Source organism: Leuciscus leuciscus, assembly GCF_965113295.1.
Source record: "Leuciscus leuciscus genome assembly, chromosome: 13".
Taxonomy (NCBI): Eukaryota; Metazoa; Chordata; class Actinopteri; order Cypriniformes; family Leuciscidae; genus Leuciscus; species Leuciscus leuciscus.
Window position 1 is genome coordinate 7804738 of NC_138737.1, and position 23032 is coordinate 7827769.

General features: G+C 37.3%; 1 protein-coding gene across 4 annotated transcripts in view; it reads left to right on the plus strand.

The window, feature by feature from the left end:
- LOC309512517 (integrin beta-4-like) overlaps positions 1-23032 on the plus strand; it is a 30930-nt gene that overhangs the window by 1456 nt on the left and 6442 nt on the right. The window contains exons 1-34 of one of the 4 annotated variants that reach the window (XM_082188136.1): positions 861-1506; positions 3457-3541; positions 3961-4043; positions 5014-5109; positions 5215-5419; positions 6086-6182; positions 6515-6686; positions 6811-7074; positions 7227-7316; positions 7420-7542; positions 7943-8110; positions 8197-8273; positions 8374-8576; positions 9361-9464; positions 10608-10703; positions 10820-10949; positions 11037-11162; positions 11420-11526; positions 12403-12436; positions 12527-12721; positions 12920-13023; positions 13137-13195; positions 13329-13352; positions 13545-13693; positions 14196-14375; positions 14668-14816; positions 15046-15253; positions 15329-15649; positions 15779-15939; positions 18172-18352; positions 18527-18664; positions 18772-18954; positions 19076-19210; positions 21784-22220. In XM_082188136.1, coding sequence (XP_082044262.1) covers positions 3463-3541; positions 3961-4043; positions 5014-5109; positions 5215-5419; positions 6086-6182; positions 6515-6686; positions 6811-7074; positions 7227-7316; positions 7420-7542; positions 7943-8110; positions 8197-8273; positions 8374-8576; positions 9361-9464; positions 10608-10703; positions 10820-10949; positions 11037-11162; positions 11420-11526; positions 12403-12436; positions 12527-12721; positions 12920-13023; positions 13137-13195; positions 13329-13352; positions 13545-13693; positions 14196-14375; positions 14668-14816; positions 15046-15253; positions 15329-15649; positions 15779-15939; positions 18172-18352; positions 18527-18664; positions 18772-18954; positions 19076-19210; positions 21784-22067 — 4725 coding nt within the window. In that variant the 5' untranslated portion in view covers positions 861-1506; positions 3457-3462 and the 3' untranslated portion in view covers positions 22068-22220. Of the gene's footprint in view, positions 1-860; positions 1507-3456; positions 3542-3960; positions 4044-5013; positions 5110-5214; positions 5420-6085; positions 6183-6514; positions 6687-6810; positions 7075-7226; positions 7317-7419; positions 7543-7942; positions 8111-8196; positions 8274-8373; positions 8577-9360; positions 9465-10607; positions 10704-10819; positions 10950-11036; positions 11163-11419; positions 11527-12402; positions 12437-12526; positions 12722-12919; positions 13024-13136; positions 13196-13328; positions 13353-13544; positions 13694-14195; positions 14376-14667; positions 14817-15045; positions 15254-15328; positions 15650-15778; positions 15940-18171; positions 18353-18526; positions 18665-18771; positions 18955-19075; positions 19211-21783; positions 22221-22261; positions 22424-23032 lie in introns of those variants that run through there. The other 3 variants (XM_082188133.1, XM_082188135.1, XM_082188134.1) reach the window with 3 other exon arrangements.

Sequence of the window (23032 nt, forward strand, 5' to 3'; positions counted from 1 at the left end):
GAATAATTGACACCTGGCCTGTCTATGCATCATGCATCGTTCTATCGGCCTCTGCATTTATCTTTCCCTTTATATCATTTTCTATCTATCTATCTGTCTGTCTGTCTGTCAAGTTATCGAATATTGGAAGGGCGTGTGATCATAAATATAGGAAGAACTTATGAACTCACAATTTCAATTGGATGTATTATTGTTTGGTTTGCAAGATTTATCATGGCATTATATAAATGACAGTTACTGTTATAGGATTAGTTTGCTGTTTGTTGGCTTTATGTTGTTGTTTTTTGTCATTACAGGTAGGTATTTGTTGTTGAGGTTTTTATTAAGTCAGCTGTTATCATTTTTGAGATTTGTGTTTGTCTGTCTGTCTGTCTCCTATCTATCTATCTATCTATCTATCTATCTATCTATCTATCTATCTATCTATCTATCTATCTATCTATCTATCTATCTATCTCTCTGTCTGTCTGTCTGTCTGTCTGTCTGTCTGTCTGTCCTCTCTCGCTGTCTCACTCTTTCTCTCTCTAAGCTGATCTGGACGAGGTCACTGACCTGGTCTAGTTGTAAATGGAAAACTGTTGCTTTGTTCCTGCTGCACAGGAATGCTTGTTTTCACCACTTACTCTCTCTGTCTCCCCGTTTCGAATGCTGTCCCTGTGTGTCTCGCCTCCTCTCTCTGTCTCACTTTCTGTTTTCCCTCTTGAATTAGGGCACATTTTTGTGGCAGTGACATTTGCAAGACTTCAAAGGCAATGTTAGGCACTGTTGAGTTCATTTGAGTGTGTGAAGCCTATCGGATTGTTTTTCACGCATGCCTCTGGGTTATGGTTGCTTTCAAAACTATCCTCATTGTCTTAAAGTGTGATAGGGCATATGTTTGTGTGTGCCACTGTAAGCCATGTGGAGAAATGAGTGTGGCAATGATTCTTTGTACCCTGCAGGCAATATATCTGCCTGCCACTCCCTGTGCAAGGTCAGTTAGGGCAGGGTTTCTTCACTCTTTCCCTCTGTTTCTCTCTCGCTCTCTTTTCCTCTCCCCCTTGGGGAGGAGCTCTGACCTGTCATTCTCAAGTCCACACAGGTGAGAGTGCTGCTAAAGGAATTTACAGAGAGCAAGCGAGCAAAGGACAGAGGGAAAGGTGGAGCAACCTTGTTACCTCACAAAGCCAGAGAGAGAAAGGAAGGGTGTTGCCTGCAACCCACCTGAACAACTTGAGGAAAAGAGGAGGGACCAGACACACATTCACTCTTAAACACAAGTCGTATCTGGAGGAATATTCAGTCGATTTTGCACAGCACAAAGTGGGATAGGAGGGGGACGTTTTCCTGCAAGCACAAGAGTTCCCTGTTGCTTGGATTTGTGAAGACGCAGGTGGAAAACAGGTTCTTTTCCCCTTTTCGGTTAATCATTGGACAACAGGGAGAGTATTAAGGATTTTCTTTTAGAGAACTTTGCTGTTTCTGTGTGGACTCTGGGACTTGGATTGGGAAACAACAAACTAAGAGGTTTGTGAGATCAACAATCTTTTTGTAAAGCCTCACAGTCCTCCGTATATTTTGTAAGGCTCTTTTTTTATCTCTCTACTTCACCTTTACTCTTTGCTTGCTTGTGTCTTTTTGTTTGCTGATGTTTGTCTCTGGCAATATGAAGAATCAGTTTGTTTTAGTTCTTTGAAGTTTGCACACTACTGTTCAGCTCTTTTTGTTCTTCGTCTTTTCTTTAATCTTTTTCAAACAAAATCCTCATGAAGATATGAGAGGTAAAGAAGGTGTTTGGCTGATGGTTGTTATGCCTTGTGCAAGGCTGCACCATTCATTTGCAGTTGTTCATTTTCTTATATATTGTGACCATGTTTGTTTATGGTATTATAATGTCATTATTGTTCTCAGATAACATAAATAGAATTTGTTTTTAGCTTGGAAAAGATTTGCTGGTTGGAAAAGTTTCATAGAATGGAAGGAACATATATCATAGTACACAAAATATCAGATATTTTTGTATTGGGTACTTCTGGGTTATGTTGTTTTTCTCTGTGTATGACTAAGCTTGATTTGTCTGCCCATTTGTGAGGTTAGCACAGCACAGATCAGGTTCACAAGGGTTAAGGTCTGTTTAGGTCTCAGGCACAGTGCTATTTATATGAGATTGAGTTTTCTCTCATCCTGGAGTGAAATTCCATCGATGTTGGTCAAAATATGAACTCAGAGCAGATACACGTGAATGTAAAGTTGATGGATGTGCCAACACCAGGAATAACTGATTTGTGTATTTTGGGTTTTTGACAGATACAAATTCCAAGGCTTTGGAATGTCAGTAATAACATGATTATTTAGTATCATTATTTATATAAAAGTAAAAACATGTCATTAAATGACATTTAATCATGCGCTCTGACTTATATGTAAATAGTTATCGATTTTCATACCATTGGAGATATTGAACTTGAAGAACCACCATGATGTTTTATGCAGGTCTGCAGTCTTCACAGCACCAGCTGCTACTACAGGCAACATGTTTCACTAAATTCACCACATTTAAAGAGAGCATACAGCACAGGATGAGTACAGAGGTGTTCAGACGTGTTCAAGAACACCCTAGAGAAAAACAGTGAGATGTGATGCAACGTCTGTCTGATGCATACAGTATGTGCATTGACAACATGCAATTATGTGTCCTGTTTCTCCCCCTTAATTAGACTTTATTCAGCAAATATTGATATGATACATATCAGTATCAATATAATAAAGTAATTAATTAGAAAGAAAATCAATTGAAAGTCCTAACACTCACTTATTATCTTTTCATTGTAGAAAAAAAAAAAAGACCAAAAATGCAATGCATAAATATAAAAAGATGTTCTCAAACTTTCCCCTGTCTTTCTTTTCCCTGGATTCTGTGTCCATCTGTAGAGGATATGAGTGGAATTCCTGAGGAATCATTGGTCTGTTTCTCCTCTTGACTGTCAGAGTTCAGATTTATGGGGGGTGAAATGGGCTCAACTTTCATTTGATGTTTTCAGGGAGAAAGGGAGTGGGTGCAAAGCGAGGGAATGTGATATCAGCAGGTGGATCAGATTTCTGCTGCTGTATTTTGTGATTTAAGCGCCGGTATGACAGCTGAAGTGCATGCTATTCCTCTTTCTGTAGATTAGATACAGACAGTGGTCTATAAAAGTCTCTAAAAGTCTAATGGACATACATAAATATGGTGTAGATTTAAAGTAAATGTCCACTGCAGTGTGTCTGGTCATCAAAGTCGTCGTTATGGAGTTTTTGCTGCATGTTTTTATGGTGTTTATCAAGGCACATGTCTTGCATGCATTGAATTTTTCAGTTCACTTACGATCAGTTCTGGTGTGTATCTCCATGTGTGTGCTGTTTATGTGTGACATCTGTTCACCATGTTTAACTTTATGTAATATGTACAATCTCGCTATTGTTTAATTTGTGTTTCAGACTGAAATGGGAGGATGGGCTTTGCGTCTCGCTGTGGGGATCTACATTCTCATGCTTGCTGTGACAGTCAGCCGTGCTAATGAGGGTGGGAACATCAACTCTTAAGCCCCTTAACCATCAAATCTCAATTACAAACACTTTTACTTAGGAAGCAATCCAAGTCAGTTAAAAACACCAGATTACTTTCTGCTAACTGTAATCAGTAATGACAACATATATTGCATTGAATAATAAAACGTCAGAAAGAGTTTTCAAGCAAAAGAAAAAGTTTATTAGTTTGTTTAAAGGATGAAACAATAGATGTACTTGAAGACTTTTTGGTTGTCAGTGGAACATGACTTCATACATTCATTAAAAATGACTAGCTGGATAAAAGTAATTGCAAAAATCTCTAGCAACATTTGTTTGCTAATGCAATGAAATTCAGAAGTGTTACCCTAATGTGAAGAAGACAGAATTATCTTTGTTATATGCAAAAAAATATTCTTTTTTTGTGTTACATAGTGAACCACTGTACCGTTGCCAGGACCAAAACCTGCTCAGAATGTATTCAGGTCGGCACAGGATGTGCATACTGCCCCGATGAGGTGAAAATTCAATGATCCTTATATGCTGTGGAATGAACTGATGTTGTATTATGTGTTTGACATGTTTTCCTAAATAAATACATATTAATAATGACATTTTGATCCATAGATCAGGTCTGTAGAATAGTTTTAGCTAAACTGAAATGTTAACCATTACAAAATGATTATAAATGTCCAAAACATCAATTTCACTGTTCAGTCGCAATTGATGAATGACATACAACAATCTTATTCAATGGTGATTTGAGGGAGCAGTTCTTCTCCAATTAGTTTTAATAACATGTTATTAATGTTTAATGTTTTTGAAAGAAGTCTCTTATGTGCACTAAGGCTACATTTATTTGATAAAAAAATACAGTAACAGTAATATTGTGAAATATTATCACAATTTAAAAAGCAGTTTTCTATTTTAATATATTTTCAAATGTAATTTATTCCTGTGATTGCAAAGCTGAATTTTCAGCATCATTACTCCAGTCTTCAGTGTCACTTCAGAAATCATTTTAATATGCTGATATTGTGCTCACAAAACATTTCTTCTTATTTCAGTCATGACATACGTGAAATCGATTGGTTGAGAACGTTACATTGAACGAACCAATCGGAATGTGAATATAGTTTCATGGCTGAACTGTTCATTTTTGTGGAAACCGTGATGCATGTTTTCAGGATTCTTTGATGAATAGAAAGTTCCAAAGAACAGCATTTATTTAAAATAGAAATCTTTTGTAACATTATAAATATTTGTATTGTCACTTTTGATCAGGTTAATGTGTCATTGCTGAATAAAATGATTAATTTCATAAAAAAAAAAACCTTACTGACCATAAACTAAACAGTAGTGTATTTTATTCGACAGTAAACTCCGTAACATTGTGTTTAGTTATTTGTATGTTTATAACGCCTATTGTAGCTCTCTTTATGAACAGTTATGTAATTGCTTTTGTTTGTATCTTATTTTTCTCATTAGATCTTTGAGCATGAGCGTTGTGACCTGAAGACAAACTTGGAGGCTCGTAAATGTAGTCGGATGGTAACAGCTGAGAGCACCATGAAAATTGAAAAGGTTTGTTTCATCAGACTCTACTGACCTGTCCCTCACTTTAGTTATATTTCCCTATCGTGGAATCATGTGTGTTTACGCGTTCATGTGTCTTTGTGTGTTTTTCAGAACGAGCAAATCGATAAGTCAAAACAGTACTCTCAGGTGTCCCCTCAGCAAATGAGCATGACGCTTCTCCCCGGGGAGGAGAAGGAGGTGGAGATGGAAGTGTTTGAACCAACCCGTGGCCCTCTGGACCTCTACATCCTCATGGACTTCTCCAACTCTATGTCTGACGATCTGGACAACCTGAAGAGAATGGGAGATAAGCTGGGTGAGTTAGGAAGGTGCATGGAGTCACATATTAAAATGTATTATATTGTTAACACATTTTAGTTTTTACATTTAAACATTTACATTTTTAACTAATTTGCTCAACAATGGCTGTTAGTTGAAATGATGCTTCCTTTGATTGGAAAAAAGCACCTTTCAGAGCAAATCTATCAATCGATTGATCAATCAATAAATTTGCTCTGAAATGGTTTCAAATGTGTTTTTATCTAAATATATTTATATATATAGTATATATATAGTCCATATAGTATTTTATAATATTTAATGCATCACAACTTACAATTTTTGAACTAGGCTAACTATATAGCTATGTGTGAATGCATGAACTCTGAACTCTGAATATATTAATGAATGAATGGAATGAATACTTACTACTAAACTCTTTTTTGCTTTTACATTTTTTACATTAGCTGTTGTTATTTTTTTTAATCTAGAGCCTAGATTTATCTTATTTAGATGGTGGGCCAAGTTAAATGCAGTTCAACTCCCTATTTGAATCTGCTCTGTTTCATTGCACTTTGTCTTACTGTTTTTGAACTCAAGAACATTTTTGAACTAATATCCCTGGAGCAAACTATGATTGAGTGTACAACATTGTTTATTTTTGCAATGTTTCGATATTCATTCATTTTCTCACCCCATGCAGCTGAGCTTGTTGGTGATATCTCTGATGATTACACCATCGGATTTGGCAAGTTTGTGGACAAAGTCACAGAGCCTCAGACAGACATGAGGCCAGCCAAGTAAGAACAATACACTGTAACAGCACCACACAGTTTGACTTTATCTGCATATGAAGAGTTCAGATGCAAAAGCCTCTAAATGCCATTTGAAATTTTCCTATAGAATGATCATTTTTATCAAGCTTGTATATTTAAGTTCAGTAATTTCACTTAAATGATAATTAATAGGTAATCTTCATTGCAATTTAAGTGAAATTATTGAATTAAAATATACGAGCTTGATAAAAATGATCATTCTATAAGAAAATTTCAGATGGCATTTAGAGGCTTTTGCATCTGAACTCTTCATATACTCCTTATATATGTTTTCCTTTTATATATGTTTTCCATAGATTAGCTGAGCCGTGGGCCAACAGTGACCCTCCGTTTTCATTCCGTAACGTCATCACTCTCACCAACAACATCACCTTCTTCAGACAGAAGCTCCAGAAAGAGCGCATATCTGGCAACCTGGATGCCCCTGAGGGGGGTTTTGATGCCATCTTACAGGCTGCTGTCTGCCAGGTACTGACATGTTGGTAGATGGAAGTGGAAAATACACTTGGATGCCTTGCTTGGCATTTACAGTACTCTAAATGAATTGCTTGCTTCTTACTGGTAGAGTATAACATGTTTCTTTTTTTCACAGCAACAGATTGGCTGGAGGCAACACAGCACCCACTTGCTTGTCTTCTCCACTGAATCGGCTTTCCATTATGAGGCAGACGGTGTCAATGTGCTTGCGGGCATCTTGGACCGTAATGATGAGCAATGCCATCTGACTCTAGATGGAAAATACACACATGACACTCGTCAAGACTACCCATCTATACCCACCCTAGTGCGACTTCTGGTGAAACATAACATCATCCCAATCTTCGCCATCACCAACCATTCCTACTCATACTATGAGGTGTGTATGCCTTAAAAAGACATAAGTGCATCTCATCTCAAATTAAAAGTTGTCAGTAATCACAAATATGAATAAAGATTATATTAAAAATGTGATATAGCCCTTTTTGTGAAAACAAGTGTGACGCTTTCCTTTGTATGCCATGAATGTAGAAACTGCATGAATACTTCCCTATTGCTGAGCTGGGACAGTTACAAGAAGATTCCTCCAACATCTTAACCATTTTAGAAAAAGCTTTTGAGGTAAATAAATGTTCATACCAAATACGTTGCTTGTAACAATCAAATTTGTACATCAAAATTTGTACATCAAATGTGATGTAACTCTTCATCATTTTTTTAACAGAATATTCGTTCCAAGATCAGTATCCGTGCAGAGGACAGACCAAAGGCGGTGGAAGCCAAGATTCTGTCTCAGTCTGGCACTTTTTCTGAATATGGCAATTTCAAAATCACACCAGGACAAATTGTGAGTGTCTTTGCATAAGGTTTAAATGCACAACTACAACTGTAGTCTCTCACACAGTTTCAGTTTTTCAAAAGGAAGGAAAAAACATAAAATTATTGAATATGAATTAAAAAGTAAAATCATAATCCATTAAGTTAGTAAATAGTTAATAATTCAGATTTTTTCTATCTATCTATCTATCTATCTATCTATCTATCTATCTATCTATCTATCTATCTATCTATCTATCTGTTTATTTTTACATATTTTTTATTGAATTAATTAATGTAATTTATTACATATCCAACAGAAATAAGAGTCATGATGGTTGTCACTGCAATTTTATAAATACACTGTTAAGATCCTTTAAAATATGAAATCCTGGTCTTAAAGACTGATTCAAATGTCTCTCTGTGTCTAGGGTAATTTTAGAGTCCGTCTGAAGGCTCTTACTCGGGTGGGAGAGGATCATGTGTGTAAGGCCAAACAGGTTGACCGGATGGGAACCTTGAGAGTCAAACCCAGCACCTTTAGCTCCGCACTTAGCATCAATGCTGAAGTACTCTGTCAGACATGTGACTGCGAAAAGGTGAGGTTTGATATCTCTTTAAAACCCATCTCTTGTTCTGTGTGTTTATTTCAAATCTTACACTTCTGTTTCTACTTAAACATCAGACCCCAGTTAAAAATGCTTTGCGCTGTAATGGCCATGGTGATCTTGTCTGTGGGAAATGCCAGTGTTCTGATGGATGGTATGATGCATATTTATCTCCTTTGACATTTTTGGTTTGTGCCGATTACATATGTAGCAGTCCATAACCCCGTCTCTTGTCTATGCTCCGCCCCTCATAGGTTAGGCCCTTTCTGCAACTGTTCAATGGGGGCTTCCACAGACTCTGCCATGTGCATCCAACCTGGGAAGACAGAGCCGTGCTCGGGCAGAGGAGACTGCATGTGTGGGACCTGTGTGTGCTATAACCCAAACCAGTTTGAAGGGCCCTTCTGCCAGTTTGACAAATCTCAGTGTCAGAGATTTGGTGGATTTCTCTGTAATGGTTAGTAAAAAGATTATTTGATTTTGATATATCTAGGCCTGCCGACTAAAGATTTTTCTAGTCAACTAGTAGTCGTTCATTTAAGCCATTAGTCGACTAATCGCTTATTTATATTGATTTAATTACTTAAATATATACTGGGGGCAGGGATGGATTATGACTTGTAAAGGCCCTGTGGCCAGTTATCTCCAAAGGCCCCCCCAGCCCCCCCTCAGTGCAATAATAAAATAAATTTTTAATAAATATAATGCACAATGTTGTTGGTGAAGACAGGGCTGCCAAATCTCACGTATTGTGTTGACACTTTTCTCAGTTTTTTAAATACAAAAAAATAACAATACCGGTACTTGTGATGCAAGTTTGATTTATATTCATAGGCTGCCTGCTGAACATGGGTTTGAGCTCTTATATTTCTGAACTCTCAAAGTTCAGATTAATGTAGAAAATATCTTGCCATTATTTATTCACCCTCAAGTTGTTTCAAACCTGTATGAATTTCTTTCTTCTAATGTACACAAAAGAAGATATTTTGAAGACCAAAGTTGATGGACCCCAACTGTCTGGTTACCGACATTCTTCAAAATATCTTCTTTTGTGTACATTAGAAGAAAGAAATTCATACAGGTTTGAAACAGCTTGAGACCTAAATATATCCCAAATTTAGTTTGCAAGAAGAAAGGAAAACAGGAAATACAGTCATTTGAAAATGTTGCACGTGCTTTGACGTGTTGCCATAGTTACCGCTTCAAGGTTTGTGACCTTTCACCTTTGTTTGCCACAACAGAACGTGGAAGCTGCAGTATGGGCCGATGTGTGTGTACACCAGGCTGGTCTGGAGATGCCTGTGAATGTCCCATCAGCAACGACACATGCCTGGACAGCAGAGGGGTAAAACTCACAAAAAGTTACTAAGCAAGTACACTATCATTCAAAAGTTTGGGGTCAGTAACTTGTTTTTATTTTTATTTTTAGAAATTAATACTTTGATTCTAGAAGGAGGCCTTGAAATTGATCAAAAGTGACAGTAAAGATATTTATAATATTTCAATAGATTTCTATTTCAAATATATACAGTTTTTTTACACTTTCTGTTCATCAAAGAATACATAAGCAGCTTTGGTGAGCATAAGAGCCTTCTTTAAAATCTTACCGACCCCAAGATTTTGACTGGTAGTGTATATAAACTTATTTAATACTATTTTAAGTCTCACTACTTATTTTTGAAATACAGTTCTTTGGATTATTGGACTCTTAACTGGTCAATCTCAACATTCTGTGGTCAAATATTTAAGTAAAATTAAGAATGACTTTATTAATTTTACTGTTGTCTCCTTTAATGTCTCTCATATCACTCTGTAGCCTCTTTCTTTTTACATAATAATATAATTGCAATTCATATAATTATTTCATGTCCATTTATTTAGTTATTTGAGTAGCCGTGTAATAAACTGGATAATGTACAGTCAGCCAGTCATTAACACTAAATACTTCAAAAAAACATCTTCAGGGTGATGCAAGATCATCCTGTTTGGATTAATTGTGTGATAATGAACTGTTGATTATATAATCAAAATATTTTATTAAAAAAAATTCCAAATAAAAACTGAAAGGGCATAATAGTCTTGTACCCTTCAAATTAAAATATTAAAATGTATTATATCATTAAGACTTTTAAATTTTTTAAACTATTTTATTTAATTAGCTTGTGTAATTTATTACACAGCCAGCAGGCAACAAAAAGATGCTGATAGTTAACATTGAATTTTTAAGTGATTTGATTTTCACAATCTGTACTTTCTGAATCTTAGTATAGTTGAGCAAAACCTATTTGTCACTGGAATGATCATTGTTTAAGAGACTTTATTTTGCTCATAACTTGATTTTGACAAATATGTAGTTACAGTATTTTGCCTTTGTAAGGGCGAAGGTGATCTAGATGATCATGACGGTGTTGGCCAAAATGTTTACCAAAACTAAATATCCCTGGTAAAACACAGCTCTGTGTATATAAATAACTATTCTCTTTTGTAGGGCTTCTGCAATGACCGTGGTGTGTGTAAATGTGGTCGTTGTGAGTGTGAACACTCTGGACTTCCACTGAGCCCCACTTGTGAAGCGAACTTCCAGGTACAACTGTGATGTCTGTGAATGTGTGTCTGTCTGTCTGTATTCCTTTTCTTTGCATGTTAATAAGCACTATTAGTTAACAAATGTCCTGGTACCAACCATCTCTCATAATGCAGCAACAATTGGGTATGTGTGAAGCCAAGAGGAGCTGCGTTCAGTGCCAAGCCTGGAACACTGGTGAGAGAAAAGGACGGAAATGCGATGAGTGTCCCTTTAAAATCATCATAGTGGAAGAGCTTGAGGAAGGTATGGTGTCGGATCTTTCCTTTATATTAAGACATAGCGTTTATGGATGGATGAACAAATGAAGGATTGATTTATTTGTGTACACAGATAAAAACGTGATAGAGACGTGCAGTTTTCGTGATGAAGATGACGACTGCACATATCACTACACTGTGAATTATCCATCAAACATCACAGACAAAGAACACAGAGTCCTAGTGAAGAAAAAGAAAGGTGAAATATACACAAATATTAATTCTAGAATTCTAAATCTCCTTTTTTTAATACAGTATTTTTCCATTTGGGTGTGGCCTGTAGGTAAATTTAAAATGGGATTTTCATGTACATTTCTAATATTTAATATTAAATAAAGCTCTATGTTTTGTAGTTATGTACCTACTACTTATCCTGTATTTCTAACTCTTGAACAAGAGTGTGTAAAGTCATACATGTCAATGTTAAACTAACTGATTTGTTTCTCCGTGTATCAGACTGTCCACCTGCAGGTTTCCTGTGGTTGATTCCTCTCATTATGTTTCTGATGCTGTTGCTTGGTTTGCTTTTGCTCTGCTGCTGGAAATACTGCTCCTGCTGCCAGGTACACACACACACACACACACACACACACACACACACACACACACACACACACACACACACACACACACACACACACACACACACACAAAGAATATTAATATAGATTCTAGCATTTTTGTGAGGTAGGTACACAGCACTCACAGAAATCACACATGTGCACCTGTCTAAATTACTGTTGTTTTATATCAAGATAATTATATAATTACTATAGACTTACCACTTGCAAAACTCAAAAAAAGTTCACTTGCAAAACTTTAGCTTTCCATTGAGTTTGCCTTCACTCACATGATGTGATTGAATGGAATTGATTGATGTGATGGAAATAATATTAGATGGAAGGGAAAACTATATTTCAGTGAAAAACTATATTTTGCGAGCAAATGCAAAAGGGCTCCGTACACAAGTCACAATGTCATAGCTAAGTAGATCCAAACGCACATTCACATACTCAAAATACACACACACAAAAAACATGGAAAAAATATTCAAAGACAAACTGACACACTGACACCATGACCTAACCAGGCACAAATGACAAGTTTCCAGTGTCAAATTATTTTCTTTTTCCCGGCAAAAGTTAAAATTCTGCACAAAGAGCAAAATTACAACCAATAAGAATGTTTTAATATACAATTAAGTGGAGCAGGACTGCCAATCAATGAGATTTTACTGGAGGCAATGATATACAGCATGATATAAAAACCAGGTTGCTGTATTACACATCAAAGATGTTCTGGCAAATATGTTGGCTTTGATCCTGTTGTGTTGAAACCAAACAAGTTACTTGCTGTTTAAAACTTATGATGGAACTGGTTAGGACATGTATAGTGATGTAAAATCTCATTTAATTCACGTTTGCGTTTCTCCCCAACAGGCGTGTCTTGCTCTTCTCCCATGCTGTGGCAGAGGTAATCATTCTGTTACACTTAAGTTACATTAAGGAGAAATCAGCGGAAACAGAAATACTCTATTGTTCTTAATATGTGTGTGATTGGCAGGTCGTATGGTGGGATTCAAAGAAGACCACTACATGCTACGTCAGTCTTTGTTGACCTCTGATCATTTGGACACCCCGATGGTGCGCAGCGGCCCACCCAAGAGCACAGACATTGTGCGCTGGAAAGTGACGGATAATGTTCATCGAGGACCAAACCACCCCCAGAACCAAATCAAACCCAACCCCAATGAGACCAGTGAGTCTAAACTGAGATTCAGATCATCACATCATCTTGTGTGATCAGGGTCCAAAAATGTCCAAACCTGTGTAACTTGCTTTCTTTTGTGGAACTGTTCTTTTAAACAAATTTTAACATGTAAAACCACACAGGCATTTTTAGTGCTCGTTTAGCTCATATTCATATTCTTTCATCCCTCTCTATTCTCTGTCATAGTCCAGTACCCTGTCTCTCTTCGTCTTAACCGGCAATATTCAGAAACTCTTTCCCAGCTTGAGGCTCGGGACACAGACGTGCTCAGACGTGAAGTAGAAGACAACGTGAGTGCTTATTAATGTGTGATGATTCCTAAAAAAACAGCAACCAAGAAGCAAGTTCTCGCACATGAATGGTCATGCCTGACTGTGTATGTCTCTGTGTTCTTCTTAAACAGCTCAATGACGTGTTCCTGCAGATCCCTGGCGCACAGAGAGTGCAAAAGACTCGGTTCAGGTGAGAAGTAGCTCTCAATGACTCATAAAAATCTGCGCCTTGTGGGCAAATTTTTCTAAAGTATTGGATGAGTCTCTGATTTCGACATGTGTCTGAATGTACTGAATGTTTTACTGCTTTTCTATGCCCCCAGATCACAAAGAAATTCTGGAAAAAGGTACAGTAGCTACAGTTGATTACATTAATGAAATACTGTATGTTGATTTAAGTCTATCGAGAGTTTATTCATTAGGACGATTCTCACAAAATATAACCTGAATATTTCTTGAGATTTACTGATTGGTACAGGGAATCTAAAAAATCTTTAAACTTTAAGATTGACAATAATAATTCTCATTTTCATCCACAGACAGAACAACACAATTTTGGACACAGTTTTAACTGCCCCTCGGGCCAGTTACCCAGATATTGTGAAGCTGACTGATAAACAGGTTCAGGCTGGAAACTTCCGCGATCTGAAGGTGGTTCCAGGCTACTACACCATAGCTACTGACAGAGGTACAAACCTTGTACAACACACTTATTTTTCCCAAACACATTTTGCTTGCACTGCAAAAAATGTTTTTCTTACTTAGTATTTTTGTCTTGTTTCCAGTCCAAATATATATAAAAAAAATTAAATTAAATGAAGGTGCATTTACTAGATAAGTAAAATGTAATAAGATATTCTCCCGGTTTCACAAACAAGTCTTAAAAGTCTTGTTTTCTAAAAAATTAATAAAAATTAAAACAAGCTAAATTATCTGCCAATGGGGTAACAAAACTAATCTTAATTCAAACAGAAAACAAGACATAATACCTTCTGACATTTACTTGTCTAGTAAATGTATCTTGATTTAAGAATTGTTTAATAATTGAACTGGAAACAAGACAAAAATACTAAGTCAGATAAGCATTTTTTTGCAGTTTGGTTACAGTCTGTTGTTGTTATTCTGTAATATTTCAAGTTTGTTGTGTAAATGAAACATTTTCTGATTCCACGTCCTCTTCTCCTCTGCAGAAGCGGCAGGTGCTGTGGAGTTTCAGGAGGGCGTGGAGTCAGTGGATGTCCGGGTTCCTCTGTTCGTTAAAGATGAGGATGATGAAAAGAAGGAGCTGCTTGTGCAAGCAGTTGATGTTCCAGTTGGAATTGCAAAGATTGGCAAAGATCATGTCAACATTACAGTGATTAAAGAACATGGTAGGAAGTTTTACAAGTAAAAAATACTGCTACATCTTTTTTAATGAGTATTTTTGTCTTTTTATTAAAAATATTTAAACATCCTTAAAACAACATAACTTTTGAGAAGTTTTGAGCTTGAGAAGCAAAATTGCGGAAGATAATAAGACAAATTTTCATGGAATACATCTTGAATTAGATTAAGTTAATTTATATAAGTTTGTTTTAAGCCTAAATCTAACAAAATTTGTGATGCATGATAACATTTTTTGATTTTTGTTTGTGTATTGTTTGTTTATTTGTCATACTATAGCTAGGAGCATCTTTACCTTCCTGCAGCCATCATACACCTACAGTCGTCAGGATGGTGTGGCAAACATCCCGATCAGTCGTGAGATTATAGAGGATGGACGGACACAGGTCACATACTGCACCCGTGACCTCACTGCCAAAGACAAGAAGGTAAAATACACTAACTTTACATCTTGAGTTTCATCATTATAGTAAGGGCCCGAGCGCAGATGGTGTGAGGACCCTATTGGAATTGCTCCGTTTATTATTTAACTATATAAGACCACATGTAATTCTTGAAGTGATATCGATATCTCCTGGAATGAAAGAACATGCAGAAGTAATTCTCATTGTTTGATTGTGGTAATGTTTTCTTGCTAATTTTAACCTCTCTTCACAGGACTATATCTCAGTCGATGGAGACATGAGTTATGGACCAGGGGAAACGCAGAAGACCGTCCCAGTGAAACTCTTGGAGCTTGGGGAAGGAGACGGACTGTTGGAGGACAAACAGGTCAAACAGTTTGTGCTGGATCTGAGTAACCCACGGCAAGGGGCTAAACTAGGCCGTTACCCACGAACCACCATCACCATCGCTGATAAACCAGGTACATATCAGGTTTACAGATCTGGAAGTATAAGTTGTTGTTATTCCCTAACCTAAATGTGAATTGTCCTCACAGAACCCAGTGTCGTAATGTTTAAGAAGAGTACTCAAACTTGCAATACAGCCGATCCGCTATACTCCATCCCTGTGGTACGCAGTCGAAACCAGGAGGGGCCGACCACTGTGTACTGGCGCACAAAGAAAGCCTCTCGCTTTGACCTTTCCGGTCCTCTCAAATTTGCCCCTGGCGAGATGGAAAAGAATGTTGTCATTGATCCTCGTGCGTATCCATCTCCTATCATACCCGAGACCTTCCAACTGGAACTATTCGACCCAAGCAACGGTGCAGTCATTGGAGAGAGGAAGACTACGCTGGTGAACGTCACCGATGGTAGAGGTGAGAAAACAGGGGGTGTAGAGTCAGGTTTGGGGGCCATGTTTGCAACCATTTGTAAATGCAAAAATAGTCATTGTTTTGTTTACCCTTTGCTGAATGGCACATAATGTTTGCGTGATGTGATTTCAGGGGATGGGAAAATCCAGGATTTCCAGAAAATGGAATTAGTTAAGACAGCCACATCTCCTGGAGGACGCCTCTACTCCCCAACCAACATCAAAGCTGTCCCTACCGGGCCTAAAAACATCCGTCTGAATTGGAACCCCTGTACAAACGCCAATGGTTACAAGGTACTGTAGGTCATGCAACATGAAATCTGCCATAACACATTACAAAATTTAATCCAAAAAAAAAAAAAAAATGTTTTACCTCTGTAAAGTTGAATAAATAAAACAATTGAAAACTACTCGAATGAGCGAAGACGCCCAGTTAAGCAACAGCCGTTATTCAAAACATCTGCTTCAGACCACTAATCCTGTTACTGATTAGATACAGTTTAAAATGTGCGAAAGCTTCGGTATTTACACAGCATTAACCAATATGAGATTTTGTTTACTTAATTTGTAGTGGCAAAAGCCAGGAATGTGACATTAAAGATGCAGGAGAACATTTAGGCTTTATAAGTTGTAATATGACTTTGTTTATAGATTTTTTCATTTATAGTTTATGAAATAAATGTAAGTTCTGCTTTTGATTGTGCTATTGTATACACATTGAAATACAGGGATGATATATAAAACAGTGATTAATATATATGAATTAAAGTTTGGTATCTTATGAAATATTTAATTATAATGTAATTGTGAAATACAGTATTATCTTTTCTATTTTAATACATTTTAAAATGTAATTCATTCCTGTGATGGCAAGACTTCAGTGTCACATGATCCATCAGAAATCATTCTAATATTCTGATTGGGTGCTCACTAAATTTTTTTTATTATTATCAATGTTGAAAACAGTTGTGCTTCTTGCTATTTTTTTTGTGGAAACCATAATAAATTTTTTCAGGATTCTTTGATTCTGAAAAGAACAGCATTTATTTTAAAGAGAAAAATTTCAACATTATAAATGTATTTACTGTCACTTTTGGTCAATTAAATGCATCCTTGCTTTAAAAAAAAAAAAAAAAAATTCTTAATGAACACAAATGTTTGAACAGTGGTTATACACTGTGGATTGTGACAGTTTATAATAGATCTCGGGCTGTTTTTCAGCCCCAATCTGTTTCTGTTTGGAAAGTGTCAATATAGTTGCAATATTTCTAGGAGATTAGTATTTCAATAAACACTAGCTTAGCTAAGGAGCTGGTGTTAAATAGGGCTGTGTATTGGCAAGAATCTGGCGATACGATACGTATCACGATACATGGGTCACGATTCAATATATTGCAATATATTTCTATACTGTGCATAAGGCGATATATTGGGATTTTTTTTAAAGTAAAATATATTAAAAAAAGACATGATGTGCATAAAAGTACACAGAAAATCAAACTGCCAGTTTGGGATTGTGGTTCACAGGTTCTTAGTGAGCAAATTTTTATATGCTCAAAAGAAAATAGGTACATAGCCCCTGTCACAATACAAAACAACAACGTGAACTGGACGAAAATGAATGAAAGTGGATGAAAGTGAACAAAATGAATGTGTCATATATTGAAATCAAGTTTTATGTGATAAAAGATTTTAAAAGAACTGGACGCGCGAATGAGGCGAACCGCGCCGCGCTAAACGACTCATTCGTGCTGCAAGACCTCCAGACGCGCGTAAACGCGTCTTTGCATTGACTTAACATTGAAATCACTCGCGCCAGACGCTCTATTCGCGTTTGGTGTGAACGATGCACGCGATTACATTTAGAAATAGACAAGCTTTGTTTCCAAATGCACCAAGCAAAGATATCCTTTCAATTGTATAAACTTTTATAAAACCAGCCAATATAATCACGATAAACACATCCAAAATGAAATATTTAACATATATATACTGTAACAAACTGCACAACGTCTAATTTGTAAACAAAATGATTTACGCACTAAATCCAGCATAAACTCTGGCACAATCTGCATATGTTTAAACTCTCAAGACAGACGTCACATCCCAAACCTCACAGCAGTTGGCTGCCGACTGCGTTTTTCGCTTGATATTTGTATAAAGTCGAGAACTGCCCAACTTTTTGACGCTCTCTGTCGCTCTCAAAGCTTTCTCCGGTCCGCTGTCAATCCTAAAATGTCCAGTGGACACGCACCGTTATAGGCGAGCCTGGCGAGGACACTAGTGGTGCGTCTCAGCATAGCTATCTAGTGGTAGGGATTTAAACAACATAAACGTGAACCACTGTCTTACGGTCTTACCATGAATATTTTTGGACGTAAAAAAAAACAAAAAAAAAACGATATTGCGTTTTTGAAAATCGATACAGTATTGCAAAATAAAATATCGCGATACTCAAGTGTATCGATTTTTTCTTACACCCCTAGTGTTAAATACGACATTTGAGCCGTGGTTTGCTGTTTCCAGGTGAAGTACTGGATATATGGAGATCCTGAGGCCGATGCGCAGGTCCTGGATGTGAAGACTCCTCAAGCCGAGCTGACTAATCTTTACCCGTACTGCGATTACGAGATGCGTGTATGTGGCTACAATGCACTTGGAGAGGGCAATTATAGCGATATGATCCAATGCCAGACTCTGGAGGATGGTAAGTCAATCTTTGAATTTTCTATTTGTTCTAATTGGGAATTTTAATGGTCTTTTTTGTGTTTTTTGAGAAGTGTGCATGTCATATTTTTCATAATTGTCCTTTTCTAGCATGCCCGTTGTTGAAGTTTCTGTCTCACAAACATGTCCAACTGTATTATTTTACCCCTTCCAGTACCTGGTGAACCTGGTCGCTTGGCTTTCAATGTCATCAGCCCGACTGTCACTCAGGTCAGCTGGGCAGAGCCAGCAGAGACGAATGGTGTCATCACTTCATATGAGGTCATCTACATACCCATCGACGAGGACAAAAGTAAAAGTCCTAAAATACCCTTTATGGCATCTGTGTGTCAGGATTGTGGCTTTTTTGTGGTTTAATGCTTCTCTGATTGCAAATGTCTATATTTTTTCTCTGTTCAGAGCCTTCAGGACCTTCTAAGAAGGTGATGATTGATAACGCCAAAAAGCGCATGCTGCTCATCGAGAATCTGCAGCCTTCTCAGACTTATTGTTACAAAGTGCGTGCTCGCAATAAGGTGGGCTGGGGCCCGTACAGAGAAGCCACAATCAACCTGGCATCACAGCCTACCAGACCCATGTCAAGTAAGCATCTCACAAAAATGGGGTGGAATCAAACTCAAGTTCAGACCAAGTAGTTGTTTAATAAACTGTTGTACTCACTGTGGATTGATTGTGTTTGTTATGATTTACATCAATCCTACAGTTCCCATCATTCCCGACATTCCCATTGTGGATGCAGAAGCTGGTGATGACTATGACAGCTATCTGATGTACAGTAATGAAGTACTACGATCCCCAACAAGTAGCCAGAGGCCTAGCGTCACAGATCTGTCCGAAGGTGGGTGTCTTTTGTGATGTGGTGCACTATTGCAACACATTGGAGTCATGTCAACGTACACTACCTAAACGTTTGGGGTCAGTAAGAAAGAAATGTATACTTTTATTCAGCAAGAATGCTTTATATTGATAAAAAGTGACAGTAAAGATATTTAAAATATTAGATTTCTATTTCAAATTAATGCCGTTCTTTTGAACTTTCTATTCTTCAAAGAATCCTGAAAAACTTGTTTCATGGTTTCCAAAAAATATTAAGAAGCACACTTTTAATTTTTTTTACATTGATAGTAATAAGAAATGTTTCTTGAGCACCAAATCACCATTTTAGAATCATTTCTGAAGGATCATGTGACTGGAGTAATGATGCTGAAAATTCAGCTTTGCCATCACAGTAAAAATAAACACTACAATAAAAAAACAGTCCTTTTAAATTGTAATAATATTTCACAATATTACTGTTTTTACTGTATTTTTAACCAAATAAATGCAGGTGTGGTGAGCATAAGAGACTACTTTCAAAAACATAAAAAAATCTTAATGTCTCCAAACTTTTGAACGGTAGTGTATTTGCTGAACATCCCTTCTGAAATGACCAGGATGTATTTCCATGACGTTCAAGGATGATTTATGCTGCTGGTTTTGTTCTGGTTTAGCTGGTGGACCAGTGTAGCCATGGTGTTCACTAGCAAAACTTGAGCTGGTGAATGTGGTCAAGCAGCATGGGTAAGCTGGTTGGCCTTGCAACTCTTGGTAAAGGGGACACCAGCACACTAGCATCCTAACGCCGTGTCTACACCAGACGTGAGTGGCGTGACGTGACAAAAGCAGATAGAACCCATTATAATCAGTGATGCTGTCTACACTGAATGTGGCGTGACGCCACATGACAAATTCCCGATAGTAAACTGATGCACTGTTCTAATTCTAGCGTACTTCAAGCACTCTCGCTACTTCTGACACAAAGAACAAATGGATTTTCAATGGTTGTGTTGTCGCATCAAGTGTATTCAGCCTCAAGCTGTTGCGGCACCACACGACAGCTGTCATGTCCGGTGTAGACACGGTGTAACAATGCTTGTCTTTTCATCAGGGATATCAGGAAACAAAAACAAGACTTTGCACACAAGTTTCCGAAACATGTCAATGCTTGTCTGTATTGCATGCCTGAACATGTTGGTGGAATTGTTTCAAGCATTCAAAAGCTTTTTTTTGTGCTACGTTGACCTGTAGAAACTACTGGTCAATAGCAGACATGGTCAAGGTCTGCCTCCATCTTTGGCGTAAGAGAATGATGTCCTTACATCATTCGTATGCAACTCCTGTTGAAATCGAAAGGCTCTTTCTAGTCACCTGTGCATTGAAGACCCCACAAGAACTTACCTTTGCCATGGAACAATGTCTTTTTCTTTTCTTTTGGCTTTGTCGAACTGGGTGACTGGGCTCTTTATGGAAGTTTAACTTATTGTTTGTGCAGCCTTCAGGGAATGTTGCAGCTGTAACGTTTGGGCTCCTTCAGCTCTCTTTTGGCAAGAATGATCAGACTATTTACTTGGCCTTGCTAGTTAAAATAAACATCGCTAGCATCATGGATGGGCTCAGAAGACATCAGCTTTATCACATTTTCTTCTTTCCTTCTTTGCCTAACTCTAGTTATTAAAGGAATAGTTCACCCAAAGATGAAAATTCTGTCATCAGGTTGTTGCAAACTGTATGACTTTTTACTTTAGGGAGCACAGAATCAGAGGCTGATCTTTTCTGTAAAATGACAGTGAATGGGGATGGACGCTACAAAAATGACATAAAAACTACCATGATTATGGTCCATATGGTGCTTTGAAGCCAAATATTAGTTTTGTGTAAGAAACAAAATATAAGTTGATATTCACTGAACATCTTCCTATCCGCCATAACTCTTAAATCTCATTCACACTTATTCTTCAGCCAATAATGACTTATATTTGATCATTTTCACAAAACTGTCAAAATTGTCAAAGACTTAGTCTGGATCGGATTTAGAACGATGATCAAAACAGATGGAGTAGATCGAGTCCATCACCACCCCCAAAGCTTCATCGTCCTATAGCTCGCCCTGGCTCGACATTTCATTCAGTAAAATTAGGCAGATTTGATTAATATTCAGTTTAATGCTGATGATCACGTTATTTTACATCTGCTTACTGCTATTGCTTGTTTCTGCTTCTTCTTTGCCGGCGTTTTGATCAGGAGATTATGTCCTCTTTCAGAAGATGCGTAATAGCGCTCCCTATCGTATAACAGTGAAAACACGAAAAGCCGGAAAATTCGGTCAATGGCGGGTAAAGAGTTAACTACTTTTATCCTAGTTTTGATGTTTTGTTTTGTAAAATTTGGAGCTTTATAGGCACATTCTACTTTTTTATATGAAAAAGCGTAGACTTAATGTTTTTGTGTTCAGGAGTCAAAGTCATACAGGTTTAGAACGAAATTAGGGTGAGAAAATTATGACAGAATTCTCATTTTTGGGTGAATTAAATTGAGCATGGACAGCCCATACATCCTCTGTGCCTTGCTTGCTTCCCCACATGATTACGGAAGGCTCACGCTGGAAGCATGTCCAGCTAGTCGGTTCGGATCTGGATCTCCGTAAAGTGTCCTGGAAACTGCCTGCTGACATCATCCCCTGCCTCCTGAGCCCAGCCACAGATGCCAGCGATAGTCATGCACAGACCCTGCCACAAGGTGAAGACCTGTCCCTGGCAGACAGCATGCCAGCTATACCCAACGTCAACCCACAGCTGGGCTATCAAAGTCGCTTGAGTGCTAACTGGCATCAAGAGTCTCAGAGTGCTAACTGGCATCATTTCTCTTGCTTAATGTAGATTGCTAATTCCATTTCTACCATAGAAATATTGTTTCTTCTGAACTGAGAGGCTTTCTGCAGTTTGGGTCTGTTGAGGTGATCCGCAGTTCAAAGCGCTAGTCTGGAGCGCTAACTTCAACTGTGAATTCTAATGCGCTAATGTTGCTATGCTAATTCATGAAATCGTCGTCTTATTCTCATATGTCCTTACAGATCAGTTTGTAAATGGAAAGTGGGACCAGAATTTCCTGTTCCCGGGAGGAAGCAATTCCCTCTCCCGCAACGTCAGCTCCTCCTCATCCACATACAGCCATTCTACCCCCCGCCCCGCTGTGACCAATCACAGCAGCTCCACAACGTACATTTCTGGAAAAGGTATCAGAGTATTAAATGCCCAAAGAAATAGTTAATTGCCAAAACAACTTTAAAATTCTCATGTACTGGTCAATTTGAGGTATTGGGCTATTTTGCTTCCACAACATGTCTTTGTTTCAGAGTAATGGAAACAAAACATCCAAAATAATTAATATTTAGATGTTTATTTTATTGCACTTTATCTATTTGTGAGATTTTAAATGCAATGCTCTTTAAAGTCCATTTTCTCAAAAATTTGTTTTAAAAAATCACCACTTCAGAAGCACTTACATACATCAAACTTTATAGTTTTATTCCAATTTATATTCTGAAGGTTTTCATAAAGGGGTTTGTTAATATATCATTCGCCTGGTTAACCCTCTAGTGCTCTTCACCTGGCAGTCATAAAAAGGCTACATCTTTATTTTTTATTTTGTATTAAATGAATGTTATATATTTTAGTTCTATAATGTTTTTTAATTAATATTTTGTATTTTTAGGGGATTTTATGGTACTAAATTATATCTATGCAGTAGTTATAATCCATTTTTTCACTTTTTGAGCATTGACCTGAAAATGAAATTTCCAACTTAAACGGTCGTAAATCTTGAATGTAAATCTTTTTAAAGA